This window comes from Lolium perenne, chromosome 7 (genome assembly GCF_019359855.2).
Source record: "Lolium perenne isolate Kyuss_39 chromosome 7, Kyuss_2.0, whole genome shotgun sequence".
NCBI classification, from domain to species: Eukaryota; Viridiplantae; Streptophyta; class Magnoliopsida; order Poales; family Poaceae; genus Lolium; species Lolium perenne.
The window spans coordinates 223,987,364-224,013,665 of NC_067250.2; the positions used below are offsets into that span (position 1 = coordinate 223,987,364).

The following is a 26,302-nucleotide window of genomic DNA, read 5'->3' on the forward strand; positions in this document are numbered from 1 at the left end:
GTAGGTAATATGCGTCAATTAATTTTTACCTTTTTCTGCATCCCTTTATCTCAACCTAGTCACAAAACGGAACAGGTACAAAAATTTACAAGCATATACATATGCCCCACGTGCAGCTATCTCTTCCAAAGATTCATTCGCCCAACAGGCAAACAAATACCTCTTCTTGTTCTAAGTCTTCTAGCCTACCACCACAATCATATCCCACAACTTCGTCAAATCTTGCCTTCCGAATGGAGAATGTCGACATGTTGATTGTTGGTGCTGGTCCAGCAGGCCTCGCAACAGCAGCGTGCCTTACCCAATTCTCCATTTCTTACATCATCGTCGAGCGTGAGGACTGCAAAGCGTCACTTTGGTGCAATCGCACATACAACCGCTTGAAGCTGCATCTTGCAAAGGAGTTCTGTGAGTTACCACACATATCATACCCAACAGATGCACCAACATACATACCAAAAGCCCTGTTTGTCAAGTACTTGGATGGTTATATGGAGCTCTTTGATATTCAACCAAAGTTCCTCACTAGCGTGGAGTCATCCAAATATGACAATGATAAGAAGTGTTGGTCCATCGTGGCTCGTGACATGGTGAAGCGAACATCAATAAATTTAATAACAAAGTTCCTTGCTGACTGAATATTCCAGAGATCCCTGGACTTCTCAGTTTTCCAGGTGAGGCCATCCACTCATCAATATACAAGTCAGGCAAGAGCTTCTCTGGTAAGAGAGTGTTGGTCATTGGATGTGGCAACTCTGGGATGGAAATCGCTTACGACTTTGCGACCTATGGTGCCAATACTTCGATTGTTATACGAAGTCTGGTATGTGCACTATATAATTTTATCTGGTAATAGGGATACAATTTCTTAGTATTATTACTACTAGAATGACATTTTATTTCTAGCATATTGTAACAGATGCGAGATGCATTTTGTGGCTGCAGATTCATGTAATGATAGAGGAACTAATCCAGCTGGGGATGACACTAGCCCACCATCTTCCCCTGAATCTAGTGGATAACCTCCTTGTTATGATGACAAAATTCATATTTGGGGACCTATCAAGGCATGGCATCGGAATGCCAAAAATGGGTCCAATGACCCTCAAGTCAAAAACCGGCCGATCCGCTGTGATTAACGTTGGCACTGTTGGGTTAATAAAAAGAGGCATCATCCAAGTAAGTATATCCTGTGACATTATATAAACCTTATATGTACCATATGTTCATTTACTATGCTAGTTTATTAATATTTACTTTACCTCTCACAGGTTCGAGGAAGCATTAGTAAGATCATGGGCAACATAGTAAAATTTCAATCTGGGGATGAAATCCCATTTGACGCAATTGTGTTTGCAACTGGATACAAAAGCACAACAAATCTGTGGCTAAAGGTACTAACACTGATTATTGAATTTTCCTAAGTCATATTCATTTTGGTGCAACAATTGTTAAATCTCCTAATCGGACAATATGCTATTTTGAGTGCAGAATGGTGAGAGAATGTTAAATGACTATGGACTGCCTACCAAAGAATATCCGAATCATTTGAAAGGTGAAAACAGACTCTACTGTGATGGGTTGGCGAGGAGAGGATTGACTGGTATTGCTGCAGATGCTAAGAATATCGTTGATGACATTAAATCTATGATAGGCTCTATGTGCAGGTAAATTATCTTTTATATTGTAGTTCCAAAGGCAAGTGCATTAGACTATCATATTTCTGAAACATTTTCATGCCAAGGCTCATATGTCAGTATGTGCTAGGAATAAGCTCTCCTCTTTAATATTGTCAACAAGAGCATTCTAGTCCAATACTCGTTGTGTAAAAGAGCTTCATAAATTTTATTGAACTTACAGTTTTCAACCGTGTACTTATTACTTGAATTTGTATATGCAAAAGTCTTGTGATCAGTAGTTTGGTTTCCGTATAAAAAGTTTCAGTGCCATGTTTATCCCCATCAGTGAACCTGGAGGTAATCACTGTTGGAATTTTGGTCTTGAGCCTTCATCGCCCACTCTTACACATGTGGGTATGGTAAGGGTGGGACTAAAGTTTAGTCCCACATTGCTAGTTGAGAGAGAGAGAGTTGGAGTGGTATATAAGGGGGTTGTTCTAGTCCTAGTAGGTGAGTGAGAAGAGAGAGATCCCTTGCGCACTCCTCCACCGCTCTCCTCTCCACGCCTCTCCTCGTCACACGTCACGACGCGGGTTGTGGATCTCACCGAGCCGAGCTTATCTTTTTGCTATTCAGGAAATATTTATTACGAGTTATTAACGGACGCGTTAATGCAACCGTTTCATTCCGGTTTTTCTATATTCGTGGTTGTGCCGACTCGAACGTGGGATGCGTCCCACTACCTTCCCAAACTGCACTATATAAGCGTGGACACAAACCCTAGACGCATGTACGACACATATGCGACCACCTCTTACCAGTACTTTGCGCCGCCGCCTTCGTCTGGCTTATCCCGTCCTTCGGCGTGCACTGGCCGATGGGACAACAAGCTCTCGTAAACCCATATAGGTGAGCGGAAATTAGGGTTTTTGGGGAGCTATTACGCAACTACTGGCAACATGACATTATCCGACGACGAGTTCCCGAATGTTGACTTCTTCCTAGAGATCTACGACCACTTCGGCAACCTCAACATGGGCGGCAACACCAGACAAGTTGCCAAAGAACTTGAGTAGTTCAAGTGTCTTACCGAGCAAGCTTGTGGCCGGTGGCATTTTTGCCAAGCTTCGTCCCTCGTGGAGGAACTTGGCTACTTATATGAAACATAAGAGACAAGAGTTTTCCATCTCGGATCTCATTGGGTCTCTTCATCTGGAACAAAAGGCGAGAGAAAAGGACACACACGCTCGAGGATTTGAGGCATATTCTGGTGCCAATGTGGTACAAAAGAAAAACTTCCAATCCCACAAGTTTAAGAACAAAAACAAATATGCAAAGTCAAGTTTGATGGAAAGAACAAGGCCTCGCACTCAACCAACTTCAAGAAGAAGACTGGTAAGAAGAAAGGAGATTGCCACGTTTGTGGTGAGCTTAATCATTTGGCTGCTAATTGCCCGAACCACTATGACAAGCATGGAAACGGTGGCAGACTGCCAAAGTTGTTATTGATGGTGATACTGAGATGAAGGATGTTGGGTCGCAAGGACTTTTCCGTGCCGATTGGAAACGACTCACGTGCTTCTGTTCACGGTGTTGGTAGGGTAAATCCAAAGTTTACTTCGGGAAATACCGTTAAGTTGAAGAATGTGCACCACATTCCCTCCATCAATAAGAATCTCGTCAACGGGTCACTTTTATGTCGAGATGGTTTTAAGTTAATTTTTTAGTCAAATAAAGTTGTAATTTGTAAGTATATACAGTTTTTCGGAAAAGGTTGTGAGTGCAGATGCTTGTTTCGCTTATCCTTGTCAGATTTATGTACTCAAATTGTTAATCATATTTGCAATGATAGTGAGTCCAATATTTGGTATTCGCCACTTTATCATATTAATTTTGGGTGCATGACGCGGCTAGCTAATATGAATTTAATTCCGAAATTTACTATTGTAAAGAGTTCTAAGTATCTATTATCACCAGAATTTGACCGAGTCAGAGGTGGGCCGCGATCAAGATTGGGCTTGAAGAATATACATAGAAGAAATACGTGAACCGGCTTTATACACGAAGATTTGGCAGTTTGCCCTTGTATCTGTAAATATAGTAGGATACGTGTCGGTTAGTTAGAATCTGGCTCGTGTACGGTTGGGATTATTCCCACGTTAGAAAGTCTACGGACTATAAATATGTATCTAGGGTTATCAAGAAAAACAACAATCACGTTCATCACAAACCAATCTTGGCGCATCGCCGACCCCTTGTTTCGAGGGTTTCTTCCGGGTAAGCATCATGCTGCCTAGATCGCATCTTGCGATCTAGGCAGTATACGTTTATTCGTCGTTCATGCGTTGCTCGTACTGAAGCCTTTTTGATGGCGAGCAACGTAGTTATCATAGATGTGTTAGGGTTAGCATTGTTCTACCGTGCTACATGCTTCCGTCCATGCAACCCTTAGACGTCTAGCCGTCCTTACACCTTTCTTAGGTGTAAGGGCGGCACCTTGCTTGATCATTGTTTAGTAGATCCGATCCGTTATGATTGCTCCTTGATTCTTCAGGGATTAGTTTAATATCTGCATAGTTAGGCCTTACAAACGGGTTGAAGGATCCAGTGGTACGTAGGGTGTAGTTTGCTAACCCTAGACAAGATGTTCCGGGGATCAACTTAATGTTGGTTTTTAGGCCTTGTCTAGGGTCGGTTTATTATCACCGTGCGTAGCTGCCAGGCTCAATCACGAGTAGGATGTTCCGATTATGTGGTGAAAACCCTAAATCGTCGTAGGTCGTTTTAGCTACATATTGATCAAGCAGGACCAACATGTGATCGTAGACCTCATACGAACCATGGGTGGATCGGCTCCTTGAGCCGATTCACAGGACAACCTGAGAGCCGATCGAGGCTCGTATTTAATGTTTACGTGTATGCCATGCAGCAAACTAAGCGAAGCAAATCCATTACCTTCCTGATCAGGTATAGATCAGGTGGCACGCCCTTGCACCAGCATCGGGACGTGTGTACCAGGAGCTTTGCGGGCCGTCGCTCGGAGGGACCAGGGCCAGCCGCAGCCCTAAGGTTGTTCCCGGCTCTTCGTGTTGCCAGCCGTAGCTCGCCGGTGAGTTTCGGACGCCAACACATTCTGGCACGCCCGGTGGGACCGTCTTCGACATCAACTGCATCGCCATCTACATCTGAGATGGCGGAAGGTACTCCAGTCACGTACGAGGATCTGCCCGAGGAGCTCAAGAAGAAGTATGACGACGTCAAAGCTATCCTCGAGGCCGACCTCATCGGCTCTTTCCACAGGACTCGCTCGCATGGCATCAGGTGGAGAGGGTTCACACCTGAAGGCGCGCTCGACGGAATTGACCTGTCCACCCCTTCAGAAGAACGCACCAGGTCCTTGCGTCAGGAGATCAATTTCATGGTAGCTCATTCGCTACACCGCCATTCTGAGAGCCTGGTGAACACTTTGGAGCGTGTCGCCCTTCGGGTGCTCCATGAAATCTTGAGGCATCAGTACTCTCCGTCAGGACCTGCTCTAGGGACTCACCAAGGAGAGCTACCACTCCAGAGCTGACCACCGCTGCCATTCGCGCTGGCAGCACCAGAGGTGCCGAGTACACCGGCATTCGTCGTCTACAAGATCGGTGGCGATCCTAGCGACTACCAGTTCTTGTATGAGGCGCCTAAGGAGATCCCTCACGGATACACGTGCACATACGTGCTGCATAGCAAGAATCGGGCGCTCACGAACCAGGCTGCAACAAAGCAGGACTTCGGAACAGCAGGAGGAGCTTCTGGATCAGATCTTGAGAAGCAGACGTGGCTAGCTAAGTATGCCACTCCGACGAACGTCCAGAGCCCAACTCCTGTAGCTAGCTCAGATCTTGAGAAGCAAGCGTGGCTAGCTAAATATGCCACGCCAGTGAATCTTCAGAGCTCCACTCCTGCAGCTAGCACCGCGGATCAGATCATCACGATCTTGAGAGACCAATTCGGCATGGTGCCGAAAAGGAGGGCAATCGGCTATTCCAAGCCGTATCCCAACGACTACGATTTGATCCCACTACCACCCAAGTATCGGCTCCCTGAATTCTCCAAGTTTAGTGGGTCGGATGGCTCCAGCTCTATCGAGCATATAAGCCGATATTTGGCGCAGCTGGGCACGATCTCAGCTGCAGATGCACTACGCGTGAGGTTCTTTGCACAGTCCCTCACAGGATCGGCTTTTGGGTGGTACACATCGCTGCCACCAGATTTGATCCGGACTTGGAAGCAGTTGGAAGAGCAATTCCACATGCAGTATCACTCAGAAGCTTCCGAGGCTGGCATTGCCGATCTAGCACAAGTACGTCAAAAGCGCGGAGAAACAGTGTCAGAGTACATCCAGCGCTTCAGGACCATGAGGAACCGATGTTATTCGGCTCGTTTGACCGAAAAGGAAGCAGTCGAGTTGGCGGTGGTGGGTCTCGCCTCACCGATCAAGGATATGGCTTCCCAAGCAGACTACCCTTCACTGGCGCACATGGTTCAGAAACTGTCATTATATGAGCAGCGCCACCCAGAGTTGTACCAGGACAAATTCAAACGTGCAGTAGTCCTGGTTGAGACAGAGGAAGATGAAGGGTCTGCGGGAGATCAAGAGGTAGCAGTGGCTACATGGACTCGGGGGGGGGGGGGGGGCAACCCCCGTATCCTGCAAATGGGTTAAGCCACCAGGTCCGCCCAGAGGGTTTGATTTTGACGTAACTAAAACTGAGCAAATTTTTGACCTCTTACTTAAGGAGAAGCAACTGAAGTTACCTGAAGGCCTCAAAATCCCCACGGTACAGGAGCTGAACGGAAAGCCATACTGCAAATGGCATAACTCGTTCTCCCATACCACCAACGACTGCAGGGTGTGGCGTCAGCAGATCCAAATGGCGATAGAACAAGGACGTCTAATTTTCAACCAGTACGCCATGAAAGTCGACACACACCCCTTCCCCGCCGTTAACACGGTGGAGTACGCTTACCCCGAAGGGTGCCAGCCAGGTTTCTCGTTGAGCATCAACATGGTCGAGCCTGGGCACCACTCTGGTAAGGACAAAGGCGAGGGCAGCCGCTCTCGTAGCAAGGACAAAGAGGAAGCCGCTCCACGCGATCGGCTCCGGCACGATGGCAAACGCTACATCACAGAGGGAGAAGTGAAGAATGTGCGATATCAACGACCTCTCTCTGATCATCTCCTCAACAAATACGTGAGTTAGTACGACCAACGCCGGTGGTACAACAGCGACGATGAAAGGGATCGTCTAGCTAGCAGGGACGCCAGGAGACATCGTCGGCATGATCGCAATGAGGAGAGATACGAGCGCCGTGCCAAGGAAAGGTCAAGAGAACAAGACGACGTGGACAAGCACTGGGACTGTCCTTTCTTCAAACACTGCTGGGATTCAGGAATGAGCCGATTGCCTACAATCGGCAACTGCCCAGAATGTAGACAGAAGAAGGGTGCAACAGACGTGTCAGTGTTCAAACGTCTTGGGCCTCTCCCATCTAGGAACAAGCGAACTGAGTCCTCTCGGGAAGAAGACCTCGAGGAGTTGGAAGATGACTATGAAAAAGAAGAGGACAAGTACCACCGGCCAAGGTGGTGCCCTGATGGACTCAGCCGTTCCCAAAAGCGTAGGGTTCAGCGACTGCGTGGCTTGGAGGAAGCCGAAAGGTTATACCTGCACACGCTAAGGAAGGCGCGGCCCGATCTGGCCGCGAAAATTCAACGAACCCTAGACGAAGAGGGTCGACCACAAAAGATGGAGTGGCGCCCCAAGCAAAGGAAAGCCGATGATGAGACATCGGCTAGTACAAACATGGTGTTCATCCTTCCAGCGGAGTTTTGTGCTCCAGGATTAGACGAAGCACCTGTGGCACAACTTGACTGCGGCCCACGGCCGGTTATCTTTGAGAAGCCACGCGAAAGAAGTTACAGACACCTGAAGGCCCTGTACTTACGAGGTTATATCAATGGGCAGCCTGTCAATAGGATGCTGGTGGACACCGGAGCGGCAGTCAACATCATGCCATACTCCATGCTACGTCGGTTGGGACGCTCTAGCTCGGATCTGATCAAGACCAACGTGACACTAAGCGATTTCAACGGCTAAGCATCTGATGCACAAGGTGTTCTGAACGTGGATCTGACCGTGGGGAGGAAAACCATCCCTACGACGTTCTTCATTGTCGACAGCAAGAGCACTTACGCTGTCCTGCTAGGGAGAGATTGGATCCACGCCAACTGTTGCATTCCATCTACGATGCACCAATGCTTAATACAGTGGGATGGAGACGAAGTAGAAGTCGTCCATGCAGACGATACAACCGAGATTTCAACGGCTGGCATGAACGTTTGGGAGACGGAAGGCCAAGAGCCACTCTCAGGCATCACTTTGGATGACTGCGAGTATATCGACGTGTCAAAAAACGGGGTGAGGCTGGTCTTATCCACTGGCCTGACCGTGTAACAAGAACAAAGTCTATGAACGTACATGGGAAGGCCGATCCTTGTGATCGGCCCCAAAAAATGAACAGTAATGATCTTGTCTCAAGCATGTCACGTAGTCATAGTGAAGCACGAACAAGATGTAAACCTCTTTTGAGCAATGCAATCAAGATGGGGGCCGATTCCAGCAATCGGCCCATATTATCCTTGCCATACGTTTTGCCTGTGTTCAGCGTCGATCTAACAGGTGACGGAAAGCTAGGGTATGGGTTTACATCGGCTTGTGAGCTCAAAGAAATCGGCATTGGTCATGTCTGCAGAGCCGATGTTCAGGACTAGTTCTTTGGATAACTGCAGAGCCGATATCTGCAGTAACCTGACAGATTCGGCTCGGGGGGCACATAATCAGAGGAACATGTGAGATACATGGGTAGTGAAATGTGAGGGGCCGATAGAAAAATCGGCCAGTAAATTTTTTTTTTTATGATGAACAGCCGATGCACAGACATCGACTTTAGAACTAAGAAACAAAGACGATGCACAGCCATCGACTCTAGTACAAATTACACAGGATCTACCAGCCGCGTGTTCAAGACGCGGATTTTCGACCAAGTCGGTCTTCAGTTCAGCCCCTAGGCCTTCTGCTTCCTCGGGGGAGTGAACGATGAGAGCTTCCTCAGCTTCAATGAGCTGTTTTGTTGCCCGAACCTTCTCTTCGAGGACCTCCAACCCTTTGTGCAAGGTCGCCAGTTCAGCAGTGCTGTTAGAGGTGTCAGTTTGGGCGTACAAGGCAGCCTTTTGCTCATCAAGCCGTTGGCATTTCGTCTGCAATATCGGTTCTCAACGGAAGAAGAGGTGATTGGCTCTGGTGTTTCTGCTGTCGGTTTGGCCAAGTTGGCCACCTTCTCAACTGCATTCATAGAAGTTGCTAAGGCCAGAGTGGCGGATGGCGTGGGTGCCTCCTCGACATCCCCACTGGAGGTGTCATCAGTTTGCAGAGGAAGAGGTTAGCCGATAAGAATGACAAGGGGTCAGCATGCAACATGAGCCGAGGAGAGGATGGAGCTGGGCTGACCTTTTCTTGGAAGCCGACGGTGGCAAGTCTGGCTGGCTCTGCGTGGTGACTGTCTCAGGATTGCCTGAGTTCGAGGCCCTTCGACTGAACTGTGTGTCCTCGCCGCTGTTCTCGCCTTAACTGAGGCTCGGGGGGCAGCTGATCTGGTAGACACTCTGTTTTGGGAGACGATTGGAGTGTCGTCGGCTGGCCCTGCATCATAACCTTCTTCCGAAGTGGTGAATTGTTGCAGGAGAAGACCACCAGAGCCGCTGAAAGGAATCTGAAAGGGGATTCATCATCATTGACAGGCTCTGGGCCATCTTGTTGCTGCAAAGAAACAGAGCAGGGTTATAAAGCATCACTGGAAACTATCGCGGGGAGATTTGCGAGCAAGTGGCACCTGTTCTGCAGAAGTATCAGCTTCAGCGTCAAGTTGTTTCAGCAACAGTCCTAGGGCTCTCCTGAAGGCATGGGTCTTCCACATTATACACCAGATCTCAAAGTCGTCAGTCGAAGAGATGAAGGATAGATTGTGAGGGACCGATGCGTTACCATCGACTCATTGAGCATTGACCGAGTTGACAATCGCGCCTTGAAGGATAGATTGTGAGGGACCGATGCGTTGCCATCGGCTCATTGAGTGTTGGTTAGGTTGACAATCGGCAAAGTCGGTATGAGGGGAAATCGGCTAAATTAGCATAAAGGAAATCGGCAAAATCAAATTAAAGAAAATTCTTCATTGATAACGGGATTCCTTACATAAAAATCTGATTGCTCTCAAAAGGAAGTACCAGGGGATACATTGCCCCATCTACTACTGCTGATCCTATACTAAGGGTCCTATCTATGGGCCGTCGCTGCCGTCGTCGCCGCTGTCGGCGCTACTCCCGGCTGACTCGTCGTCGCTGCTGCCGCGGCCACCGGCAGGGCCCTCGTTGTCCTCGTCCTCCTCGTCAGCGTCGTCGTCGCTGTCGAAGTCGCTGAGGTTCCCCGGCCAGGGGCAGAAGCGCTTGGCTGGCGGTTCATCGGAGGAGGTGTCGTCCTCCTCCTCCTCCTCCTCCTCGAAGGAGGTGAAGTCGTCCCAGGAGAAGCGATCGTCATCGCTCTCCTCCTCCGTTTCCCCGTCGGCAAGGAAGCGGAGGTCACTTTCCCCGTCGGTCGAGGACTTGTCGTCCTCGGACCAGACAGAGAAGTCGTGACTGGACTCGTCCCCGTCTTCTATGGCGCGGCGAATGTGGGCCTCATGGGCCTCCTTTGGGTCCCGCTCCGGCGTCGGCTCGCGGGAGGGGGAAGACTGGGTGGAAAGACCCGACGAGGCAGAGGAGGAAGAAGACATGGTGGCAGAGGAGGGCTTTTGGAGTACTAATGCGAAGGGGATGAAGAAGTGAACTACAGGTTGCGGTTAAAATAGAGGCGATATAGTAGATTCAATGCCACAGCAGTTTCCGAGGAGGTGGTGCCCAAAGAAAAAAAAACTACGGTCAAATCACGCGGAGAAGTTGAGAAGGCAAGGCATCATGATGTAGGATACTGCGACGGTTTTTGCCCTGCCACGACATGATCCGACGAAGAAAAAGCAGAGTGATTTTGGAATTATCAATTCCAAAACCAGGGGGGCATGTGTTATCACCAGAATTTGACCGAGTCAGAGGTGGGCCGCGATCAAGATTGGGCTTGAAGAATATACATAGAAGAAATACGTGAACCGGCCTTATACACGAAGATTGGGCAGTTTGCCCTTGTATCTGTAAATATAGTAGGATACGTGTCGGTTAGTTAGAATCTGGCTCGTGCACGGTTGGGATTATTCCCACGTTAGAAAGTCTACGGACTATAAATATGTATCTAGGGTTATCAAGAAAAACAACAATCACGTTCATCACAAACCAATCTTGGCGCATCGCCGACCCCTTGTTTCGAGGGTTTCTTCCGGGTAAGCATCATGCTGCCTAGATCGCATCTTGCGATCTAGGCAGTATACGTTTATTCGTCGTTCATGCGTTGCTCGTACTGAAGCCTTTTTGATGGCGAGCAACGTAGTTATCATAGATGTGTTAGGGTTAGCATTGTTCTACCGTGCTACATGCTTCCGTCCATGCAACCCTTAGACGTCTAGCCGTCCTTACACCTTTCTTAGGTGTAAGGGCGGCACCTTGCTTGATCATTGTTTAGTAGATCCGATCCGTTATGATTGCTCCTTGATTCTTCAGGGATTAGTTTAATATCTGTATAGTTAGGCCTTACAAACGGGTTGAAGGATCCAGTGGTACGTAGGGTGTAGTTTGCTAACCCTAGATAAGATGTTCCGGGGATCAACTTAATGTTGGTTTTTAGGCCTTGTCTAGGGTCGGTTTATTATCACCGTGCGTAGCTGCCAGGCTCAATCACGAGTAGGATGTTCCGATTATGTGGTGAAAACCCTAAATCGTCGTAGGTCGTTTTAGCTACATATTGATCAAGCAGGACCACCATGTGATCGTAGACCTCATACGAACCATGGGTGGATCGGCTCCTTGAGCCGATTCACAGGACAACCTGAGAGTCGATCGAGGCTCATATTTAATGTTTACATGTATGCCATGCAGGAAACTAAGCGAAGCAAATCCATTACCTTCCTGATCAGGTATAGATCAGGTGGCACGCCCTTGCACCAGCATCGGGACGTGTGTACCAGGAGCTTTGCGGGCCGTCGCTCGGAGGGACCAGGGCCAGCCGCAGCCCTAAGGTTGTTCCCGGCTCTTCGTGTTGCCAGCCGTAGCTCGCCGGTGAGTTTCGGACGCCAACAGTATGAAATATGTGTGCAAGCTAAGCAATCTCCACAAGACTGCTCAGGTAAGAGATTTGTCACCACTAGAACTCGTACATTCAGATCCTTGTGAAATGAACGACGAGTTGACAAAATGTAGAAAAAGATACTTCATGACTTTAATTGACGACTCCACTCGATCATGTTATGTGTACCTTTTAAAATCTAAAGATGAAGCTTTTAATCACTTCAAAATCTATAAATTTGATGGAGAAAATCAACTTGATTGAAAGATTAAACGGCTTTGATCTAATCGTGATGGTGATTATTTTTCCAACGAATTTGATTTTTTTGTGTGGAGCATACTATTATCTATGAGAGGACGAATCCCTACTCACCTCAGCAGAACCAACCCTGGGTGGGGCAGGCAGGGCGGTCGCCCCAGGCCCCAAAAATTCAGGAGCCCCATCTTAGGCATTTTATACTTCTATGGTTATACTGCCATGTTAGCAGTCCAGTCCAGCAAAAGAAAAAGCTTATGGCCCATGCGTGCGATCATGTATTCCTGTAGATCCTGGGAGGCAGAACGGCAAGCCGCATGCCCACAATTAGTGATGGACTCGCACGAAAATGGCGAACGGAACCTGGCAACGCGCGAGGATGAAAACCACCCAATCAGGTAGCATCACGTGTGTATCAGCATATGTATTCTCGTAACGTATATGAAGTGTATTTCCACCATGTCTGACAACACGCATTAACTTCTCCCTCTCCTCCTCCCCCAGGCCATACTTTCCCCATCTCTTTGTTCCCACTTCAGACCACCACCTGCTCGCCGTCTCTCTCCAGCGCGCCTCATGGCCCTCCTCAACCAGACCCCCTCTTCCTCCTTGCTGTCCTCAAGCAGGCTGACCAAAAGTGCCTCCTCCCACGCGAAACTCCTGCTCGGCCCCAGACCAGGCGGAGAAGAGGGCGACCCTGACCCTCAGGATCTAGCGGCCGGAGTGCTCCAGCGCGCGGTGATGCCGCAGCAGCAGTACGACGCTGTGGGCTAGGTCAGGTGGCGGAGGAGGGATTGTTGGCCGATCTAGCTCTGGTGGCGGAGGCCAGCGGCGGGGCGCTGCGGCCATCAAGGTGGTGTTCGGCGGGGCGTAGCGGCCGTCAACGGTGAGTCGCCGCGTCCAGATACTCCCCGGCACGCGCGCCCTCGAGCTCCAGCGCGCCTCTCGGCCGCGGGAACGCCGTGGAGTGGCTCAAGGACCGCCGGCAGCGGGAACACCAGGCGCGGGCGCAGGAACGCCGAGCGACTGGTTTCGGTGATTGGCTTGAGGACCGCCGGCCGCGGACGCGGGCGCGGCCACGGGAACGCCGTGGAGTGGCTCAACGACCAACGGCAGCGGGAATGCCGGGCGACCTGGTACATGGAAATTGTCTGTAACTTTTTTAGCTGTTTAGTCTGTTCTCCTCTCGGTCAGGATGTCCGTCTGCATCCTCTCCAATCCCTTTTCTTTCTCATGATGTTCGCGTGTAATATTCTTATATTTGGATTTGTGGCTTACTGCGTGCATCTGATTAGCTAGCAACAGCTTAGCAATTGCTTTGTGAACTCTGAAAAATCAATGGATCCCATTGTCAGAAAGCATCACATATTCATTAATCTGAAAATTAGCAACAATTTTTTTAGTTCTTTCATTTTCAGTTGGTCTCTGTTTGACTATTCAAAGTTATAATTAGTCTATTAGGGAAATGTTGTCAGATTCATAACCCCTAGTTTACATGTGTAATGTGCTAATAATGATGTTGTCTTGCAAGTAATCATTTTCAGTAATCCAGCCTCATATTTTGATCAACTTTTTTCCTCGCGTGCAAAGCTGATAATCAATTCAGAAACTCCTATGTAAAATAAAAGGACATTGCACTACTCTGACAACTTATTGTTATAACAGGAACCATTATTACAAAATACTTGATTTGAACTAGTACAAAATCACATTTTTTACCAGTTGCACCATTAGTACAAAAATGTTCATTTTAGATTAGTCCAAACTAACTTTTTTACTATTTGCACCACTAGTAAAATATATTTGATTTGGATTTTTTTTTCCATCTGTACCATTGATAAAAAAAGTGTGTTTAAGAATTTGTGTTTCAAACTAATCATTTTGACTATCTCCACCATTTGTTAATTGTCATAGCTGCCAACAAATCTTTCCATATACTAAAACATAATGCTTTGTTATTGTTATAATTGGGAGAGCCATTGGTATAAAATGTTTAATTTGGGTCAGTAGGAATGACATTTTTATATTTAATATTTTGTCTTTTAAGACTTTAATATTTTACAAGGTAAGGTTAATCTTACAAATCCAAATTACTGCTAGTAAAATATCGAAGATAAAATAATTATTTAAGAATTCCTTGAGGGAAAAAAAACTAGATGCAGAATTCTTAGCCATCTGTGTTTACTACTAATACTATGTGTAGTTAAGGAAGCAATCCAACTTATTTGTCGGCAGGCATTTTCTCCTTAAGCTATACAGCTCTCTCTCATTAATCATTCTTGTACGGGGAGACTGGCTGCACCATGGTACAGTCCTCACCGTACCGTTGCTATTAAAGCACTGGCACATGCATACGCACCGGGATGTATAAACCTGTGTATCTGGCTTACTAAAGGAGAGTAAAAGCGCGAAATTGCATGGGTGAACCTGGGAGCAAGCGCACCCTATATGGAAAATAAATATAATAATTCAGAAAAAGATCAAAAAATTTCAAATGTTTTTGGGAATCAAAGATGATCATGTATTGTACTCGTATACGAAAGATTCACCATGGAATAACTTCTCTTGTTTCGTGGGTGAAAAAAACAGACTTGAAGGTCCTATATTAAAGTACTATTCACGCTATATTCGTCATAGCTTTGTTTTTTTTGCCTGAAGTCAATGTGAAACATTTTTTAGCCAAACAAATTTATACGAGTACAATACTTGATTATCTTTGATTCCCAAAAGGATTCGAATTTTTTTGACTTTTTTTGAAATTACTACATATTTTAGAATATATAGGGTGCGCCTACACCCGAGAGCCAAAAGTCCGGGTGCAGTAAAAGCGCCTATAGACTAATCCCTATATTAGGTGCTAATCTCGCGGCAGTCATGGACGCGTGGGATATCGACCTCGCGCGTTGCCAGGTCCCAAACGTCCGGGTCGTCGACTCGCATCGCTAGTTGCCTCGAGCTACGAATCAGTTTAGCGATCCCAGCGACCCAGCCAGGCAGCCAGCCTCGTCGTCTCGGCTATCGATAGCGATTGGCTAATGCCTTCTTCAGTTCGCCGCAGTTACATAGTTTGACACATCCATGAGCGCCCGCCCACAACACGATAAAAGCAGTACGTCAGTTTACGATTTTGGTGGTTCCTGTTTTCTCCTAATTTAGAAATCATAGGACAAAGCCCGTGCTTCGCTACGGACCAAATGGAAATCTATCCCGGCTGGTCTGTATTGTTGGTTGTCGTTTTGCATTGCACCGGGTAGATTGACAAGTCTCTCTATCTAACCTCCCTCCTCTGTTGGGAGCTCGACTCTTGACTGAGGTGCGCCTTTCCTTCCTTGCTGGGAGCTCAACTTAGACGTGTTTTTCCTCCTTTATTGGAAGTTCGGTAAAGGTGCATCTGGAGCAAATCGCCGAGAACTGTGTGAGTGGGGTGACTAAAGGCTGTTTTGGTTCGTTCGCGAGGAACTGCTTGTCAGCTGAAGAATAGTTCTATTACAAAATAAAATACTGAAATACATAATCTATGTGAGAGGTACAACAACATTTGTGTCTAACGTGGTGTAATCACCGTTGACAGAATCGAATATATTGCTATTGCTGTAGAAAATCAAGATCGGAAACCTTTGCAGCATAATTATTATTAGTGTGGTAGATAGCTGTCGAGCTGAATCTCCTTGGCACAACAGGTGAATTTAGCTAATGCGTGTGTCAGCTTATGCACAACAAGCCACCCTCATCAATATCCTCAGTCACGAACTCACGATATCCTGTCTAATTAAGTTCTCTGCTTCTCTAATTACAACACAAAGCATGTGAAATTGAGGTTTTACAACTCTACAAAATTGATGTATCTGCATTAAATTCATAGAAAGCAATATTATATGTTTTGACAAAAGCATAACATGCTATTGATAAAAATTAGAGAATCGGTACAGATTTACCGTAGAGATGCTTCAAAAGGAGTTCCATTTGGAGCATATTCAAACACCATAGCGTGAAAGGATTTTCTTCTTCAAAATAGACAGGTGATTCATCAAATTATTGTGGCCCACTTTGGATAAACTTGAGATATGTCCGCTCGTGCTCTCGGAGCTAATTTGACGTTTATTTTAAGTTTTTAACGTTTATAAAGATTCAAAGCAAACTGTAAATTCCCTCCGTTTCGGAGCTAATTTGAGACGGGACGACATCGCGCCAATATTATTACATCCTTGAAAGAACATTAGCCGAAAGTGAACACATGTTATTTCATCTGCTTCAGAGCCAGCTTGGGAAAGATACACATGTTACTGAATTCATGATTACAGTGCAGTTTATATCTTTTTCATTAAACGAAAGTTCAGTATCTTTTGCAATAAATAATAGGCCAGTATATGAACATCAAACATTACAATCACTACAAGATTGCTGAAATCCAAGACTTAGACAAAATGTAATGGTGGACACGGGAATTCAGAAACGTGAACACGTCCCTGCACTGCAAAAAACACAGTTATAGACATCAAGTGTGGTTAACAATTTACCTTTAAATTATTTATGCACAATGCTCTTTTAGAACTAACCAGAACAGATATTTGAGGCTTTGCCCGGACACCAAACCAATCAATCATATGCCTACATCGACAGATATTGGTAGCCAACCTTAGGACATCTCCAGCGGCGCGACGCAAACGGATGTTGAGCGACCGTTTTCGTTCGTCGTGACCGGAAATGCATCTGGCACCACCTCCAGCGGGGCGACGCAAAGTGACCGGGTCGTCTGCGGAGACGCAAACCTGGCCTAAATATGCGTCTCGGATGCGTCTCTGCAGACGCTGTGCGGACGCGCAAAGTGTCCGCTCGCGTCTGGCGGACGTTTCGTTGGGCCCGCCTGGCAGCGACACTGCGTCGATGCGTCTTCTCAAACGCGCCAGCGACTGGCGCCGCTGCGTCGCTTCGGCAGTCTGCGCCACGTTAATGGTGATGTCTCGGACACCGATATTTAGAACTTAGAGTGTTCTTTCTTTGCAGCGAATCTGGCTACGGGCCAGACGAAACCAGTAGTCGAGTTTTCTGGATGTTCGTCCTCGGTAGAACCAACAAGGGCACCATCTCCCGCTGGATTTTCCAGTTTGGGTGACTGTGTGTGTGCCCTCGAATGTTCTTTCTTGGCAGCGAACATACGGAAATCAACACAACTGGTTTCCTCATTTTGCAATGTTTTATTTGTGTCCACCATAGTTCAAACTATGTATTAGTTTGTGTAAACCATGTTCCCAATTATGTATTAGTTTTTGTAAAACCATGTTCCAATATATAATATTTGGAACTATGTTTAAATAGAGAAGAGAAAAAAAATGCGTCGCCCCGTTGGAGCCATCCCAGACGCAAACAGACGCGCGGATAAAAACGATCATTTTAGCGTCTACGGCGCGACACAAACGGACGCTCGCGGACAATAAAATGCGTCGCGCGCTGGACATGCCCTTACTGAAGATTTCCAAAGAGGGACCAAGCAGCAAAAGTCCCCCGAACCAAATGACCATAACCAGCCTGGACGACTTGAACAAGCAATACCTGCAACAAACAGCGAAAAAACATAATTAGAAGGACGCGAAATAATATTTAGCAAACTGAACTCTTGAAGATGGAGGACGTCGACACACGAGGATATGTAGCAGGTAAATATACATACTACTATTATCTGAAGAGAGCAAGTGCAATCTGATCCATGAAAATTCACTTGAACTTTGTAGCTCTCCTAGGTACATCTGCCCGATAGATATCGGGAAAAGCAAGCATGTAGTAGATCGTGGCAATTCAAAATCGGGACATGTCTCAACTAAGATAAACGCACTCGTTAACGGGCAAATTTTGTTGGCCAAGCCAGTCATAACTTTGCCACAAATTAAGTAATTACCGTATCTCATACTGTCGCGGTTGCAGCCTTGCAGGTGATTCAAGACCAACAATTGCTGGCGAGACGGACACAAAAATTAAATGGCGCAGACACTGCAGGCAGCAGAGGGACGTGAGGAGCTGCCTCTTCGCCATGGATACTCGCGCGTGGCCAGGAGCACGGATCGGAACCCTCCAAGGCCGGATCCCTCGGGTATCGTTGAGGCGAGACGGCGTTTCCTCCCGGTCTCCGCCGGCAACACTGCGAGCAGCAGAGGGACGTGAGGAGCTGCCTCCTCGCCATGGATACTCGCGCGCGCGATTTGGACGTTAGCCGGCGGCGCTCCGTGCCGAAGAGGAAGGTTGGGTGGTTAGGAGGATGGTTGTATCCCCACCACTGCAGTTCAAACCCCGCGCTTCGATATATGTGTCTCATAAAGGCGGAATATTCATTCAGTGGGAGGCGACGTTCCCGTCGACAGCGAGGCGCCTGTGGTGACTTCGTCAATTTCAAGATCTAATCCGCTGGCTCAGTCTTCCGGAGGTGCTCATAGGGGTAGGGTGTGCGTGTGTGCGTTCATAGGGGTGAGTGTATGCGCGTGTATGTGAGCGTCTGCGTTTGTACTGTGTTCCTCAAAAAAAAAAAAAAGAAGAGGATGATGGCAGGGTCGGGTGATGTGTTGTTTTGTTTGTCTGGATGGAACCGTTTATTATTTCACTTAGCGGTGGCAGATTGCTGTAATTTAGCTCAACTCTAGGGGTAACAAAAAACGGACCAACAAGAAACCTTATTTTCTTTATTATTAGGTATAGATTATTGTCAATTCATCGATTTATCATCTAGCCGATTTCGATGTAATTTTTGCCATTGCAGATTTGATCAATCTAAGGTATATTATAGTACTATATTCCCTAATCTCTACTTTCTCATAAGTGATGCATAGTTTTTAACCTTCAAAATATGACATATTTTTTTCCCAGCTATCCGTGGTATCATGTCGTCGTATCCATCTAGTATCACCAAAAGAAAAGCTTAAAATAAGTGGAAGAATTCATACAATGACAGAGATAAGATATTCATAATAACTCGGCATTGGCTCAAAGAATCTTTTTAAAGTTGAAATTATTGAAGAACTATCTAAGATCAACAATGACTCAACAAAATTTAAATGGTTTGGCAACATTATGGATCTAGAGAAATTATTAGATGATATCGACATCGATCACATTATAAGTGACTTCGCATGAAGGAATGTTAGAAAAAAATTAGGTAATATTTATGAATTATTTGATATGCTAGCTACTCTTTCGGATCATTTAAGCATTATTGAAAACTTATATTTTTACAAGTGTATTCATTATAATTGTTGTGATGACTATATAGGGGCCCCTGAGTATTATTCTTGCCCTAGGGCCCTGCACCTCAGTCAAATACAGAATTCCTGTGACCATATTTTATTTAATTCTAATTGTATATGCAGAAGTCTTGTGACCAGTATTGTATTAGAGCCGGTTCAACTAATTAAGTGGCTACTTGGGTCACCAAATACACATTTGATGACTAACCAACTCACCAACGCACGAGGAAAAAGAAGTAGAGAATCACGAAATCCCTCCCCGTGCAAGACAAATATTCAAACCCGTGGAAGAGTAGGAAAATTGAAATACAACTTTTACTGTGATTGGGAAATTTAGGAGCCGTTCAAGCTAGTTGATCCAACGGTGGAAAAATCAGTGCTACTGAAAAGTACTAGAAATTATGTACCGGAAAGTACTGGAAAGTACTGGGAATTCTCGTTTGTTTTAATTTAATAGAAGGGTAGTTTCGTAACTTCGCGTTCAGATGGCATTCCTCATCTGAACTTGATCTTCATCGCGTCGCCGCTCGATGTCGTCGCGCCATGGTGGAGGTGGCCGCCCTGTCGCCTCCCCGCGTCGCCGCCCCGACGCCCGCGCTATCTCCCCTCCCAACGCGTCCCTCTCCTCACCGGCATACTTCTTCGCTGCCCGTTCGTGCTCGCTCAGACATCCCCCAACATGTGCAAAAAATCCCCTTCTCCGGCAGCCCTCTCCGGCCGCCACTCCGGGACCGTGCTGGCCGGCGTCCGACCCTCATTCCATGCCGTGCAGATCCGCACGAGATTCGTCGCCTAGGACGGCATGCTGCGACTCCCCACCTCCGACTCCACCTCCGCGTTCTGCCTCTTCTCCACGCTCTCGGCGCTGACACGAAGGGGTGCATGGTGTGAGCTCGCGTGAGCGAGGGTGACGCGGACGAGCGCCGCCGGCGTGATCTCCGATTGAGCGAGCGAGGACGCCGTGGCCAAGCGCCCCAGCACGGAGTGACGGCGGTGCCAACATACTGCGCGGCCTCGTGCAGCGCGGCTAGCTGGACGGCGCACTGCACTCTGCGCCGGCTCTTGCAGCGTGACAAGCTAGAAGGCGCCGTGCACCTTGTTGACTCCATCTCCGGCGGCGGAAAGCACTCCCGTCGGCTTTCCGTCCCCCACCTCGCCGAAGGGGTGGAGGCGGCGTCCAGCAAGTTCGAGGACGTGGTGCGGCCGAGCTGGGCCAACGACCATGTCGTGTGCGAGCGCGACTTGCTCAAGCTCTGACTCGACAGCTTCTCGGGCAAGAGCGATACCCTAGTCGTTTCAGACTTCAGAGGATCAGTGTTCAGAATTGTACTAGTTGTTTTGCTGATGTTTATGATCATTGCTTAGTTATTATTTGCATCACTAGCAAATGGATAGTTTGGATCTCGGTGCTTATCTATGTTTAGGATTGTGTTTTTTTTATCCTAGCTTGGTTCTCTTTTCATATTGGAGGTCCAGTATTCAAAGTATAGCATGCTGAACTTTGCCATTTTCAGTTGTTCTGTGAAGTTTAAACTGTTGTGTTCATTCTGCATTAGGATGTTAGTTGCCGAACAGCAGGCTGTGTAACTCGCTGCTACATTCTCTTGTCTTAGTCCTAGCTATTATATAACTCATGAATTGAAAGGGCTATGTTAGATGATCCTTGATCAGGATAAAACACGAGTAGATAAAGTTGTCTTCAGTATGATCAGTGTGCTCTTCAAATTCAGATAGATTACATCTCTGATCTAAATGAAGATATCCGAAACAGCTGTCTCAAAATAAAATGTAACAACACTCTAGATCGGTTCGAACTTTAAATTACAAGTTCACCAGCAATATGAGAACATGGCAAAAGTTAAGTATAGCCATAAATTGAAGAATATGACTGTTTCTAAATTGTCACATGCTATAAGAGCAGCTCGTCTGAAACTACCCTTGACAGCCACTCCCTGTGAGCTTCATAGATCCTTGTATGGGCTCACCTGTTGGGGCCTAGGATTTGACTTCCTGAGTGCCAATTGGTTTTGGAGGGCAGATTTCCTTTTTGCTGGGCTGTTCTCTCCGCAAGCCCAGTGACAGCATCTCTGGCTAATGTATATTGATCCTTTACAGGTAGGTTTAGGAATTTCAATCTTCCTTGGACGCCCACGTTCCCGCTTTTGGCTGCCAATTGGCTTTGGAGGGCTGATTTCCTTTTTGCTGGCATCATCTGGAGGGCTTTCTTCCTTTTTGTTGGCATCATCTGGAGGGCTTTCTTCCTTTTTGCTGGCATCATTTATATCACTGATTACCTGGATGTCATCGCCTGCAGCATTGCCTTCGTCAAGCTATGCCATTCTAGCTTTGTAGGCCTTCTTCTGTAGAGCAGAAACCTGTATGTTAGTTGTAGTGTGCAAACATGGAAGATTTTGCTGAATTGAAAAGACATGTGTCAGACTAACCAGTAAGAACTCCTAGACTTGCTCTAAGGAATACATGCAGGATTATGTGTGGAAGCGGAACTCCAGTAAGAACTCAGACCAATCCAAAATGGTGTTTTGGAGGGGGCTCTGAGGAGGCAAACAAACAAAAATCTATAGTTCTAGACTAGATAGAGGGTCCACTTCTTTCGAAGGATGTTTTGCAAAAGCCTATCACCCTTATCTGAACATAAATTCAATCAATTTGTGTTGGTCACACTTTTAAATAATGAAAGGACATAGATTGGAGAACTCAAATCAGGCAATATGGCAAATGAGTGGCAAATCAGGCAAACACATTGCAGCGCAAACACTGCCAGCTAGTTAACAAGGTTCTGCCAGTTTGTTGTTATATCTAGAGATTGCTTTTATTCTTACCCGAAAACATGTTTGTGCAGCACTACACTGTCTATGAAAGGGCGCTGATAAATGGTGTGCTTAGCATCCAGAGAGGAACGGATCCTGGTGTGATGATTTACATGCTACCACATGCCCCTGGACGGTCTAAAGCGGTGAGCTATCATGGTTGGGAAACAAAGTTCCTTATGGTGCTATTATGGGACAGATGACATGAAAAACTACCCGAGTACTGTCAACTATGTTGCACTGCTGCCTTCATGTTTAAATCAAGCAACTGTGTCACTTCCCTTTTGTGCCTCCTGTTTTAAATTTCTTCTTTCTTCTCTTAAGTTGTCAAAGTTGTAACTCAATTTACAAAGTTCTTGTGCAATTTCTATTTTTGCACTTGAAGGGATAGAATCATTTTTTAAACAAGGCTATTCCATTTACTTTGAGGAGAAAGGAGGTACACCATCACTGATCATCATCCAGTACATACCAAGCACTTTCAACTGGAAAACAACTGGGCTTACTGTTACTCAAGAATCGAGCAATTTAGGTGGAATGTGTACCTTAGATGTGATTGAGGTGCTCTTCACTGTCAGGTGGAGACCACCGGCGCGGAGGTGGCGGTGGGTGCAGGGGCGACGCCGGCGCGGGGTTTCACCTGCCGAAGTGTGCGTCCACGAGGCTTACGAATCCGAGATGTCCGGCCGTGGGCGCCGGCGCTGCAGGGGCTCCGCGGAAGGAGTGCCGCAGCGGAAGGTGTTCGGCGGCGGCAGGGGAACGATTAAAGGTGCTCCGAATACACCTCCGTCGCAGGCCACTGGTCTGCGCGCGGCAGAGGTGTCCGGCCGTGGGCGCCGTCGCTGCAGGGGCTCCGTGGAAGGGTTGCCGCAGCGGAAGGTGTTCGGCAGAGGCAGGGAAACGGCTGCAGGTGCTCCGCGGCAGGGGTTCGGCTACACGGTCTCCATGGCCGCGGTGATCGGCGGTGGCAGGGATCGCCCATGAGGCAGAGGATAGGATCGGGGGAAAGGCAGATGGAGCTACAGGTGTGGTCGTGCGATGTGGGGCGGTTGCCATGCAAAGTTACCACAATACCCCTCGAACGTTAAATTATATTGCAAAATTAAGTGGCTAGATCGGACGGTTAGAATAAATCATGGCGGTAGTACTGGGTAGTACTCGGTAGTACCGCCCAATCACCGTATCCATCCCTCGCCGCTCGGAAAATTGAAAAGTTGTACTCCCTCCGTCCCAAAATGTAAGGCGTCTAAGGATCAGTCAAAAGTCAATATTTTTAAGTTTGACCAACTCTATACACAAAAATATATAAACTTTTTTTTTCGATAAAGGGAATATATTAATATCGAAAGATACCAATTACACCTAGCCTCTGCAACAACGCACCACCCTAATGGTCCCTAATGGTACTACGGATGCACAAAAAAAAGGAAAAGAAAACTAAGAAACAAAAGTCCCGCTACAGTATCACAGACCTAACAACAGCAAATATAAACATTACTGAATCAACATGAATAGATTCACCATAAATATATTTTCTTAATATGCCCATTCGATATTGTAGCTGTAAATATATTTTTCTAAATATGTTGTCAAAGTTAGTAAAGTTTGACTTTTAACCAGTCCTTAGATGCTTTACATTTTGGGATGGAGGGAGTATTTCTTTTATATAATTATTACTACTCCATCAACAAGACGTGGTCGGCCTGACGAATTATGCCGAGTGACTGCGTGAGGACATGGCAATCAGCTGTATCATAACAGAGGGGCAGCTCCTACTCAGATGCTGAAAGCTGTCAGTGGCCGTGGCTGCCATCAGATTAGTTGGAGAGCTGAGAAAATGGAAGCACGCCTTCTTCAACCCGTCACAGCGGTGCTGTTCAGAGAGCGCCAGGATCGTCCCTACGGTGCTTACATCGATGTGCTTGCATAGCTTCTCCTGGCAAACCAGTTTTAGCCTCTCAAAGCTGTACCTGTCCGCAGCGACGAGCAGATGCTGCCACATGCCAGCAGCTTCCTCTTCCTCTTGCGTTATCGTCTCCGGTAACAACGAGTCAGTGTAGGCGAAGCGTAGCAGAGCTGCGAACACCCGCGCCTCCATGTCGTCTACGCGTATGACGTCGGCGGTGCCGCTCTCTTTGATGGAGCCGAAGAGTTGCGCATCGAAAACCGAAGACCGGGACGCGAGCAGCCAGCGGTGCGCCGCGAACGTCTCCCCGGCGACCTCGAAGACCACATCGGCACCCTTGGCAGTGGTGAGGAGATCTCCCAGGTGTTGGTTCAGGTCGGACGATGGCACCGAGACGAATTTGGGAGCCTCGACAGGGATTTCGCTGATAACGGCGATGTCGCACCTGATGGTGAAGGAGTCGTCTACGAGGTGCTCGGACCTGTGTAGGTCCTCCCTTTTGATGAACTTGGTGATTCCCCAAGAACGATTCTTGCTACCGAAGGTGTTTACCGACAACGTTGTGAGAGAATGGTGCTTCTCGTCCGTGGTGACGGTGTCGACGAGACGGAAGATGGACTGCGCCTTCACTTCCTTGGAGACATCTTCGTTGTCGAGTAGGAGGAAAAGGGATATGTAGTCGGCACTGTCGCTGCGGTCGCCGTTGGGGAAGTAGAGGATGCGCCAGCGATGGCCACACAGGGTGAACCGGGAGGAATCGAGGCTCTTCCCGGTGGGGATCTGTTTGGTGAAAGAGTAGCCATTGATTTTGACGATGTGGTAGCCCCTGGACATGTCGACCGTAATGGCGGAGGCTGACGGCGACGACTTCTCGGCGGCAGCGGCGGACACCATGGCAAACGTAATAATTTAGGACCCCTGGTTTGCGGACTTGCGGTGGCGGCTGCGGCTATTTAAAAGCTGAGGACGCACCGACAAATAAAGGAAACGAGTCCGGTTTGGTTTCTTTCTCGAAGAACACTGGATGATTTCCTACGGAATCAGCCTTACGCGCTGACGTGGAGGAAATTAGGAAAGGAATTGCAGTCCTTCCGTCCATAAGTTTGAAGTTTTGACAAAAGAGACCACTAAACCCAGTGAATTGTCAAAAAAGATCACCTCCGAAAATTATTGTCAAAAAGGACCACCTACGTCATGGCGGCACGTGTGCCAGGCGACACGTGTCACCTGCCGCCACAGCCGGAGGCGGCAGGGCCTGCCGCCGTTGCCCCTGGCGGCATGTCCACGGTGATCAACAAACAGCATACTGATCGATGAACAGTACACGTTAGCTACAAAATTTGTTGAATTTGTCTTTTTTACTGAGCCCAAAATACAACGTATTTTACAGTGATTTTTTGCACGATTGTAGTGCATAGAGTTAGCTACATGTAGGTATTTTTTTTGAATTTTTTTAGATGTTTTAAAAAATTCAAAACAGACTACTGTTCATGGATCACGATACTGTGAACATGCCGCCGTTGGCTGTGGCGGCAGGCCCTGCCGCCTCCGGCTGTGGCGGCAGGCCCTGCCGCCTCCGGCTGTGGCGGCAAGCTACATGTGTCACCTGGCACGCGTGCCGCCACGACGTAGGTGGTCTTTTTTGACAATAATTTTTGAAGGTGGTCCTTTTTGACAATTCACTGGGCTAAGTGGTCTCTTTTGTCAAAAATTCCATAAGTTTAGCATTTCTGTTTTAGAAATGCTACATTTATGGAACTTTCTTACGGAGTCCGTATGGTTCCTCCGTAAGAAAGTTCCGTAAGTGTAGCATTTCACCTCGGGTGATTGCTGAAAAATCTCCGCGGCAGTTGCATGAGTGACACGTCTGTTCGTAGAAGAAATCCCGTAGGATTCTATCCCTAAGTTTAGCATTTCTGGTCCTAAAATCATGAAAGGTGGGAGCGATTCAACCAACTGATTCACTCCACGGTTTGTCCGTAAAATTTCTGTAGCCAAACTAGTCCGTAAGTTTAGTCTACCTTTATAGAGAGGAAACGAGTCTGGTGTACCAGGTGTGCCGTAGTTTTTTCTTCTAAATGAGAATGGCCCCGAAGGGCCGAGAAGCTGCTCTATTTATGAGGTATAGGTACCAAATTACAGGAAGGATCCAAATTAA

At 47.2% G+C, this 26,302-nt stretch overlaps 1 protein-coding gene and 1 pseudogene across 1 annotated transcript; one reads left to right on the forward strand and one right to left on the reverse strand.

Annotated features, from left to right (window-relative positions):
- The first annotated feature begins 233 nt into the window (after positions 1-233).
- On the forward strand, positions 234-12,955 carry LOC127315414 (probable indole-3-pyruvate monooxygenase YUCCA10; annotated as a pseudogene).
- A 10,994-nt stretch (positions 12,956-23,949) lies between these two features.
- Positions 23,950-25,038, reverse strand: LOC127315415 (BTB/POZ and MATH domain-containing protein 1-like). The gene has a single exon (XM_051345906.1). It carries the CDS (start codon positions 25,036-25,038, stop codon positions 23,950-23,952), a length of 1,089 nt encoding a protein of 362 aa, XP_051201866.1.
- Between the last annotated feature and the right edge of the window lie 1,264 nt (positions 25,039-26,302).

Excerpts from the sequence above, each read along its gene's own strand:
- LOC127315415 (XM_051345906.1), bottom strand. The coding sequence starts at position 25,038 with ATGGTGTCCGCCGCTGCCGCCGAGAAGTCGTCGCCGTCAGCCTCCGCC.